Source organism: Cucumis sativus, chromosome 2 (genome assembly GCF_000004075.3).
Source record: "Cucumis sativus cultivar 9930 chromosome 2, Cucumber_9930_V3, whole genome shotgun sequence".
NCBI lineage: Eukaryota > Viridiplantae > Streptophyta > Magnoliopsida > Cucurbitales > Cucurbitaceae > Cucumis > Cucumis sativus.
The window spans coordinates 2,457,528-2,467,717 of NC_026656.2; the positions used below are offsets into that span (position 1 = coordinate 2,457,528).

Here is a 10,190-nt window from a genome sequence, read left to right on the forward strand (position 1 = left end):
GTGTAATTAAAAAAAAAACAAATAAATAAAAAGGACAAAAGGGTATAGTTTAAGTAAAAAGGTAATAAAATACTAAATGGAGAAAATTCCATAGAATTCCACCCAAAATAATAAAAAAAGAAAAAAGAAAAAGCCTCGAAATTGGAGCCAATTTTGTTAAATTATTTGAAAAGAAAAGAGAAAGGGAAGAAAGTTCAAACGGGAATTGGATTCTGCCGCACCGGCTCAAAGCTAAGATCACACCACTGCTGGTACAACTAACACTACCTCTCTCTCTCTCTCTACTTTGCTTTCACTCAGTTTAATCCTCCATTCCACCAACTAGATCATTCATTCTCACCTTCCTCTCTCTAGAATTTTCCAGGGTTTCTCTCTCTCTCTCCCCCTTCATATGGAATTGTAAATTCCACCAAAATCTTTGGACTCTCTTTCAATTTCTGCATTCCATTCTCTTTTATTTATTCCATTTCAGTTTATCTTTCTCTTTCTATCTTCGTTCCCGCGTAACTGGTGAGTCTTTTGGATTCTTTTTCCGCTTCTTGTTTTATATTCTGCGTGGAAGAATCTTATTGTTTGGCTATTTTTGTTGTTTGAAATTCATGGTATCTTGTTAAGAACGCAGTCTGTGTTTTTTCCTGAATTTCTGCTGGTTTCTTGAATATTGGAGTTTCTTTTTTGCCTCTCGATTTGTGTTTGATTTGTTGAGTTTGGAAATGGGTTGGAGTTTGTAATCGGATTAGTGTTTGGAGTGACTCTGTTCGTTGACTAATGATTTATGGTTCGAGTAGTGTTTGGTTTGTAACTTTGAACGATCTGTTTTGGAATAAGCCCAGCGGTGCGTCTTTGATTTTGATCTTAGTGGGTTTGGTTTGACTTTCTCAACCCAGTTTTTTTTTTCCTTGGAAAGTTGGGGAAATGGGATATTATTATTATTTTATTTTAGCCAGGAACAGGGTGGATTGGAAACACGTGGTTTTTAGCTTCTATGATCTGTAATTATATGATGAAATACTTGGGATTATTCTATGTTTCTTTTTTTCTTTCTTTTTATTTTTTATTTTTTGAATTTTCTTCTAAATCAAATTTAATTTGTTTTTCCCGATTATAAGAAAATAACGTTTCTGTGTGCAGAGTAATTGTTTCCCAGGCTTTGGATGCAGAAGTATTAATTTTGAATTTGGTGTATTGTGAGGAAGAGACATGAGTACGAAACTCTTGCATATCCAGCCTAAGGAATTACAATTCTTATGTAAGTGCATTACTAGTAATACTAGTCATTGCTTGCTTTTTGAAAAAGAATTGATGTAAAGTACCTTGCTACTTTCAGTTGAATTGAGGAAACAAAGTACGTGCACAGTTCAACTATCCAATAATACCCATCATCATGTTGCCTTTAAAGTATGAACAACCTTCTTTTCTTTTTGTTCATCTCTTGTTTCTTTGATAATTCATATGATTTTTCATGTCATGTGTGCAATGTTATTATTATGTTTGGCAGGTTAAAACTACGTCTCCTAAGAAATATTGTGTTCGACCAAATGTTGGGATAATTTTGCCAAAATCAACATGTGAATTTTCAGGTACATTCTTTATAATTTTCTTCTAATCTAACATATTTGGCCACCTGGGACATTTGATTCCCGGTCCCCCAGAAACAAAAAAGAGAGTGTTTCTAGATATTTTAACGAAGTTACTACCATGATGATTGACGTTTCAATGAAGTTGATTCTTCCATCTAGTACTTGACATGTACAGTATCTGATCGGCTCAATGTCTTTCTTTAGTTGAATCAAAATTATGAGGACTATCTGGAAAGTTTTAAAAGGGAAATTTGAGAACATATCACTTTAGTGTTTTGAGGAATAAAAACTAAGAATGTCTAATATCATGTCATGATTCAATCCTGCATTTAACAACTATTTCTCCCTTACAGTTTCTTTTAGGAAGACTGTGCAACTGTCTTACTGTAATACTTGCGTCCTTTTTTTTTCTTTGCTTTTGTTCTTGTTTTTCCTAAAAAGAAAACCTAAACCTGGAAGTTGGCTGTGTATTGTTGCTTTTCCTCCTCTTTTTAGAAGCTAATTTCTTCTATGATTCTGACGTAGTTATAATGCAAGCTCAACGGGCTGCCCCACCTGATATGTTATGTAAAGACAAGTTTTTAATTCAAAGCACAATCGTTCCTTCAGGGATAACAGAAGAGGACATCACTGCAAGTATGGTAAGTTTTTTGGATACATTCAGCTTTCATGCCTTGGGTTTTGAACTGTTTACATTTCTTTCCAGTTTTCAAAAGATGGAGGCAAATATATTGAAGAGGATAAGCTCAAAGTGGCGCTCATTAGTCCGCTGAATTCCCCAATACTCTCGCCTTCTGATGGAGCATTGGACGCTAGAATGGATGACGTTATGAAATTGAATGAAGATAGTGGACCATTAAGTGATGGGATGGACACCAATGAAACCCCAAAGCTGAAAGATCAAAATGGTGCATCAGATGAGGTACTTCCCTCCGTGGTTCCAATCCTAAGATATCAAAATGGACTATCAAATGAGGGCATGACCCATGAGGCTTCAAGATTCAAAGATGATTTTGTTGCATTGAAGGGGGAGCGGACCATTGAAGCTTTAAAGCCATCTGATCAAAATGGAGCATTCAGGGAGGAGGTTCTGCCTCATGAGTTTTCAAGACTGAAGGATCCAAATGAAACATCAAAGGAAGAGCTACCTCGTGAAGCATTAAAACCGAGAGATCAAAATCGAGCATTAAAGGAAGAGGAGTTGAGTGTTGAATCACCAACAAAAAAAGTTCAAAATGGTGCACTGAAGTGGGGAGCCTACGGAAGTTCACATCTGGAGAATCCAGTACCAGACACAAAAGTAAGAAAAAACTTTCCTTATCAAATTTGATGATATACTGACTAATTTTTGTTGTTCTAAGAAATTTTTGGAGCCAGAGGTCTCTTTATAGTAACCTCTTCCACATTTCCTAGGGAGGGTGCCTTATCTTTTCCTTGTTTTTCCCAGTAGAAAGTGTTTCTTTTCTAGAGAGAAAAAAAAAAATTGTAGTAGGAAACTGTAGATCGTGTCATGATTTAGGCATTGTTCAATTTGAGATTTTCAGTTTCCTGTGCATCGGCTTCTAGAACATTGAAGTTTTTCTCTTGTGCATCAGTTTCCTGAGGATGCGGATGAATCCCTAGAGCTAAACAATAGCATGTCAAGATTACAAAAGACTGCTGAGATAAAGCAAGGCACAGAATTGGAACCTTTGAAACTGAAAAAAGCTGAACAGCTACAGTTAGTTAAGGACATTGATGAGATGAAATCGAAGCTACATGAAATTGAATTAAAGCTTGGAGAGGTGATTTTTTATTGCCTTTTGTGCTTTTCTCGTTCTTGTGCTGCCTTTAAGCTATTATTGAAAATCTGATCATTGAGATTGTTGATCCTCACCTAATTCAATTAAGAAATAGGACTGTGATTGATTTTTAATTTTGTTGATGCGCATGCGTATTCAATTTATCTATGAACTTACCATAACAGTTGATTTGTAGAAAGAACCAGTGACCTATGTCAAACAACTTTTAGATAAAAAACTGAAATTTATTCAGAAAAAGAGAGCTTGTTAAATCATCATTTGACCCTAAAGCTTAAACTAGTGGGTTATGGTAAATTTTATTATACAAACACTTAAACACTCTTACCCACTTTTGGGCTTGAAATTTTGTAGATGGCCGAATGAATAGAAATTAATATTATGTGGAGAGAAAATGACATTACACCTATAGAAGGGAGGGGAGGAGAGGGGAGGGGAGGGGAGGGCGACGAGTTCTCCCTAAAAATCTTTGTAGAATATTAAGAAAATCACTCCCAAAAGAATTAGTTCTGAAACCATTAGAAAGAAATCTTCATAAAGAAGCCAAAAAATCAAGCCTTGTCCCGAAAATGATCAAGAATCTTATATGCCGTTTGAAAGTTTGCACTCTGTTTGTTAAAACAATTTCCTGATGAGATTCATTTTACCCTGTTGCAAATTGCACTCCCTGAAATTTGTTAAACTTGGTTCATTTGCTAATTCATTTGGATGTTCAGTAATGCAACTTTTGTGGTTGATTTTGATTTTTCACTGCATCTAGATAAGCTTGGTTTTGTGATACAGGTTGATTCTTAAAATTTGTTTAAACTTGGTCTCAGTTGCCGGTTATCATCTGTTTTTTTTCCTTTTCCCTTCGAAGTTTGCAATGTTTTTCCTTAATTAGATGAAGAATTAGGCGAGGGCTTCCTTTAATCATAATCATCTCAGTACCCAAGAAATGAAATGTTGATGGAAAGGAAAGAAACTACTTCACTAATATTCATTTTTCATTTGCCGTATTATTGTACTTTTTATTGACCAACACAATTGTTAATATGTTTTTTTGCCACATCATTTAATAGGCTCAAGGTACCATTTCAATGCTGTCTGAAGCGAGGAGATTAAGTGCTCAAGAAGTGAAAATCTTGAAGGAGAAATTGGTAACTTCCTGGACCTTATTTTTCTGTTAGTGGATGTTCTTCTTCCATGTTAGAGTCTTATGATGTCCATTTGATATTCAAGCCTTGCCACCTCAAGGGACCCTAATATTAGGGAGATTAGGTACCTTTTTCCCCAGCCGTAAGGATTGGAGATGTATTCAAGGTACTAGGTTGAAACTTCTCGCTTGAAAATTTGAAATCGTTACTGTCTCACTTTGGAGTGGTTGAAGTCCTCTCAGGGTGTACGGGCCTCTCAGTTTTAGTTGGTGGAATGGGATATTATGGCCCACGGGGCTCTAACTATAACAGATTAACTCAGCGCCCCAGCACCACCTCCTTACAATTTAGTTTGAGGTGTACTAATACTAATGCAAAGTAGAAGGAATAGAGTGCCTAAATGTCTGTTGTCCCATCAAGAAAAAATAGTGCAGGGGTAGCTTTAGTGGAGCCATCCCAAAAGTAATATTGTTATTTAGTTCACTTGTTTTGATCTTTTTGGACACTCTGCTCTCAGAAATTCATTCTTAACTGTACTTGTGCTTCCGGATTTTGTATACTATTGGATTTCAGCTGGTTTCTCAATAGCTGCATTCATGGTTTCTCTCACTTCCATTTCTTCTATCATTACTTCTCGTGACTCGGTGTTTTATCTTACTATTTTCTCAGCTGGAACTGAGTAGGAGGGGCAGGGCGAGCAATCAAGTCGGTTTTCCTCCTTTGTTTATCTGTATGGTGGCGTTAATTTGCATTGTGTTCGGATTCGTTTTGCACCATTGAAGTGTAAGGTGGGGAGGAGATGAGATGAGGATTGCAGAAAATATGTAAAGAAAAATATTTTACTTATGTAGATAGATCAGTAGCTAGTGCGGTGTGTTGTCAATAAGATGCACATTTTGATTTTGGGCACTGGAAGTTTGCTGCTCTTAGTATGCAATTCAGATTTTGGGTATAAATCTAACACGATGCTCATCTGCTTTTACCAATGTTTGAAGATGAGTTGTGATGGTTGACCAAATGTTGGGTTTCATATTGGTCTTCTTTTCTCTCTTTTCCCTTTTTCTTTTTGTGATTTGTTTCTGAGTTAGTCTATGTGCTGATTCTAACCGAAATTTTGAACTTTTTTTTTTTTTGTATTGGAAAGTCATACTTGTTCAGTTGTGTTCTAATATGAGCATTTTTGGTCTTCTATGAATATGATTTGGAGTATCTTTTGAATTGATGTTATTAGGTAGAGGGATTTTAAAACAAGAAAATTTTGTGGGGACTTGTAAGAAGCTATAGTTATTATTACTAGTAGTAGAATACAATTAAATAATTATTTATAAATATCTATTCTAAAGTTGGTCCTTAAATTTATACTTTTAAAAAGGCTCTATTTTGTTATCATTTTATTTTATATTTCTTGGTCTTTTAAAATGAGTTTATAAGGAGGAATTGTTATGAATAGTTACAGAATATGGTAAAAATAAATTTAAATAAATTATAGGAAGTTTGATGAATTAATTTGGTTATATTTTGTAGATAGTTTTAATATTCTGAAATATTTTGTTTATAAATAATATAATATTTCCTTTTTGTTTTACTTATCTATTTTTTATTTTTTTATTCTAAAATTTGATTAATTTAAAGAAAGAAAAAAAAATAATAGTTTAAGTTTACAAAGTAACCATGACCAGGGTCTATAAACAAGATTAAAAAGCACTATACAATAAAATTAGAAAGTCTTGGAATAAAGTTGTAAGTAAACATACACACACACTATAAAATATTTATATTTTTTCAGGTCCATTGAAAAAGAAGGGAAGTTTTGGGGAAAAAAAAATAGGGATAAGGGGTTGTTTTAAACATTTTGCAATAATAACAAGGATTTTATAGTAGAAAATGATCATTTTGTCTTTTAAAATCTTCATTATTATTTTTCTAAAATTATATTTTCTTCGTTTCAATCTGGAAGAGCCTCATGGATCATTGGGAGCATTCACGCACTAAATACTCAAAAAGGAACATCAAAGAAAGATGTTCAAAATGCATTTATAGAAGAATTGAATGTTGAATCAATATCATTGAACTGTTACTATTCATTCTCACATGGACTTCAATTTATTTCTTCTCCCTGTCTACTGTTTCAGTGCCTAATTATTGTTCTTCATTGTGTCATGAATTTAGTTATTGTTCAATTTGATCCGTGGAATTTGTCAATTTGATGTGTTGTGTGAATTTCTATTTCTAGTCTTTTTAGAAAGCAAAATCGGTTAAAAAAATATTTTTGATCCCAAACTTTAAAAAAAAAATAACAATTTAGTTTTCAACTTTGTTTTGTAACAATCTAATCCATGTATATTTAATTTTGTATCAATTTAGTTCGTAAAATTTGGTAGGTAACAAATTATTCTTTGTATAACAATTTAATCTCGTGGGTAGATAAAATTCATCAAATTAATTTGATATCAATTTTTACTAAAAATTAAAAATTAATTTGAGATAGAAAAATTAACACAAAAAAAATCAAATTTCTAAACAGTCAATAGTTTTGAGATAACGTACTATTAATTTCAAAATACATTTCTTTATAAGAAAATCAAGTTTCTAACAAAATTAATAGCTTCCCTATGATTAATTTCAAAATATATTTCTTTATAAAAAGAATCAAAAAATATATTTTTCTTCAAAATTAATTCATGATACTTAATAGTCTTTTATGGTCATTTAAATTAAATAAAAACAATTTTAAGTATATGACAAACCAACCAAAATTATGTATATATAAGCACTTATAAAAAAATCTAACTAAACATGTATTTAAATTTCAAACTCGTTTTAACGAAAGTGTTTAAATAAAATGTATCTTAAAAAATATTTTTTTTGATATTTCAATTGTACTATAAATTATTGCTTCTACACGCGTGTGGGTGTGCGTGGTTTATAAAAGAAATAGCACCTAAAACTTTGAGTTTATCCATAATTTCTCACTTTCTTCAATTATTTTCATCTTTGACGTAGTAAAGTTCCGAACCAATAAAATGAAACATAAGTTGAAAGATTAAGGTTTTGAATTTAGGTTTCTTCAAATTTAAAAATTGAAAAGGTTGGATAACTTTTTCTAGAAAGTTGTTTTAAACAAATATCAAATACATTTCAATTTATTTTAAAAATTAAACTCTTCAAAATTAATCTAACACATTATCTAATGATTATATATTGAGACTTCAAAATTCAAAATTGATAGATGATCTTTTTGTTGCATTAAGATCTATAGATGATCTTTTTGTTGCATTTAATTGAAAGGGGAGCAAATACATTGGAAAATTAATAGCTTTCTAAAAGAAAAAGAAATTAATAATGAAGGTTTTTAAAAGACAAAAATGGTCCTAATTTTCCTACATTATAACTTTTTTTTTGGTTATTATTCTTAACAAATATGCCATAAAAAGAGTATTCTTCTTTTTTCTTTTTTAAATAATGACATTCCAAATACCTTCAACGAAGATGGTCAACAACAATAAAATTGACAAAATATAGCAAAATTTAATATTTTATTAATGATAAACATTGATAGGCATAGATAGAATATTAAAGATTTTGCTATATTTTGTAAATTTGTTAGTTTGTTTTAGCATGTATTCAAAATTTTCCAAATCATCAATCCTAATTCTTTCGGTTATTTTTTTTTACAATTTTCTTAAGTTTTGGTAGATAAACACAAGGTGACTTTAATACAATGGGTAAAGTGAGTTTGTGAAATTCCCTCAATATTATTCTCCCCTCTCTTTAATGAATAAAAGCTATAAAAGTAAAGGCTAATATTGAAGGATTATTTAAATCAAACATATCTGATCAAAGAAAGGAACTATCAAAATTCATTAATGGAGGAGGAGTTGATTGTTGAATCATGCATTTGCATACCATCAACTGTTGAATCATTCATTCTCAAACCATCAAAGGAAGTTATCATTAACCCTCCACCAAGAGACGTAGTGGTAACCAAAAACTTTCTTATATATATATATAGAAGGATTTCCCTGCTAGATCCCTCCTGTCCCAATAAGTGAAATAAATAAAGGGTAGGGGTGGCTTTTAGTGGAGCCATTCAAGAAAAACCACTTCTGTTTACTTTTGTGTATTCTTTAAAGTAAATGTTGTTATCAGTTCTATTGCTTATGCTGTTAGAAATTCATTCTGAAGTGTACTTGGTGGCTCCCTTTGAATTTCAACAATGTTCTCAATAGTTGCATTCATGGTTTCTCTCACTTTTATTTCATTTTATGACTCGGTCATTCGTCTTGCTATTTTCGCAGATGGAACGTAACTGAGTAGGAGGGGTGCAGGGTGAGCAACCAGGCCGGTTTTCCTCCTTTGTTTAGCTGTATGGAAGTACTGTAAGGTGTAGATGGAGGTTGGGGAGATGAGGAATGCAGAAAACATATATTATGTAAAGAAAAGTAATTAGTTATGTAGATAGATGTGTATGTGGTCAATAAGATGCACATTTGATTTTGGGCACCAGAAGTTTGCTGCTTTTTAAGTATGTAACTCAAATTTTGGATATAAATGTAACGTGATGCTCATCTGCTTTACAAGTGTTTGAAGAGAAGTGGTGATGATTGGAATATATTTTTATGTATAATTTGAAAAATAAGCAATTTTAAAAATTGTACCTTCACCTATTTTTCATGTATTTTTTTTATATTCGTGAATGTTTAAACCCAACTTACGTGCATTGTTTTTATTTTTGTTTTACTTTTTTCCTTGTTACCGATTTCTTCTTCGTTTGTTTCTTCACATTTTAACCGACATACAAAAAGAAAAATAAAATCACATATTCGTGTAGAGTGTTGGTGATAAATTCTAATATAGCAAAATTTGTTAACAAAATCTATTAGTAATAGAATATGTGAGTCTATCATCGATATAATTTTATTATTAATAGATATTGCTATTCGTGATAAAAATATTTTATTGATATGACTCTATCAATATCATCAATAGACTTTTACATAGTGTTATATATATATTTTCATACGAGCTAGAAGGTAAACTGTTATACCTAATTTACTTATAATTTTCCTTCAATTCCATAAATTTTGACCTTAAACTTAATTAAGTGTTGTAATTCTTACCATAATTTAGTCTTTCACCGTTCCATCCATTATTTATTTTTCAAAAAACACAATGTAAATTTCGAATTAAGTTCAACAACCTAAGGTTTGCTTAAACATATGCTAGCTCGACCGACGAATAAATTAATCATTGAATAACTTTACGAAATTTTATATGTCTAAAAAAAATTAGAAAGTTGGTTTCTTTAAAATCTTACCAATTTCACAACTTGCATGTAATTAATTTGAGAGTTGAGAAATTCAAAACTATAATTTTTATGAGGGGAACTATATGCATATATGCATTATGATTACTATCATTTTTATTAACTTTCATACCGTGGATGAGATTCATAATACGTGCATGTTTATAATTAATTACATACCCAATATAAGTATAACACATTTTTTTAACCATACTTAAAAGCAAAAATCCATTAAAATTGTAACGTTAATCTAACTTTTAAAATACCATTTGACAAAATTACAAAGTAAATTCATTCAATGTTTAAAACTTCCCTTCTTACTTCCTAGAAAAAAGAAAAAAAAGAAAAAAAAGAAAAGAAAGAACTCTCC

At 31.4% G+C, this 10,190-nt stretch overlaps 1 protein-coding gene and 1 long non-coding RNA gene across 5 annotated transcripts; both read left to right on the top strand.

The window, feature by feature from the left end:
• The first annotated feature begins 117 nt into the window (after positions 1-117).
• On the top strand, positions 118-5,566 carry LOC101216070 (vesicle-associated protein 2-2). Of its 4 annotated transcripts, XM_004139157.3 has the most exons (10): positions 266-510; positions 1,132-1,249; positions 1,328-1,398; positions 1,499-1,580; positions 2,106-2,221; positions 2,287-2,502; positions 2,608-2,880; positions 3,176-3,364; positions 4,441-4,518; positions 5,185-5,566. In XM_004139157.3, the coding sequence occupies exons 2-10, from the start codon at positions 1,201-1,203 to the stop codon at positions 5,293-5,295; spliced, it is 1,185 nt and encodes a 394-aa protein (XP_004139205.1). In that variant the 5' UTR covers positions 266-510; positions 1,132-1,200; the 3' UTR covers positions 5,296-5,566. The 4 variants fall into 4 exon arrangements, with proteins under 4 accessions (XP_011648790.1, XP_011648789.1, XP_004139205.1 ...); XM_011650488.2 differs by lacking the exon at positions 266-510 and adding an exon at positions 118-251 and having other exon boundaries at positions 2,287-2,880; XM_011650487.2 differs by having other exon boundaries at positions 265-510; positions 2,287-2,880.
• Positions 5,567-8,352: 2,786 nt separating this feature from the next.
• Positions 8,353-9,095, top strand: LOC116402221. The gene is made up of 2 exons (XR_004214677.1): positions 8,353-8,495; positions 8,814-9,095. It is a non-coding gene; the product is annotated as an uncharacterized LOC116402221 (long non-coding RNA).
• The last annotated feature ends 1,095 nt before the right edge of the window (positions 9,096-10,190 follow it).

Excerpts from the sequence above, each read along its gene's own strand:
- LOC101216070 (XM_011650488.2), top strand. The coding sequence starts at position 1,201 with ATGAGTACGAAACTCTTGCATATCCAGCCTAAGGAATTACAATTCTTA. Across the intron at positions 1,250-1,327 it reads TAAGGAATTACAATTCTTAT|TTGAATTGAGGAAACAAAGT; the intron begins GTAAGTGCATTA and ends TGCTACTTTCAG. Across the intron at positions 4,519-5,184 it reads AAATCTTGAAGGAGAAATTG|CTGGAACTGAGTAGGAGGGG; the intron begins GTAACTTCCTGG and ends CTATTTTCTCAG.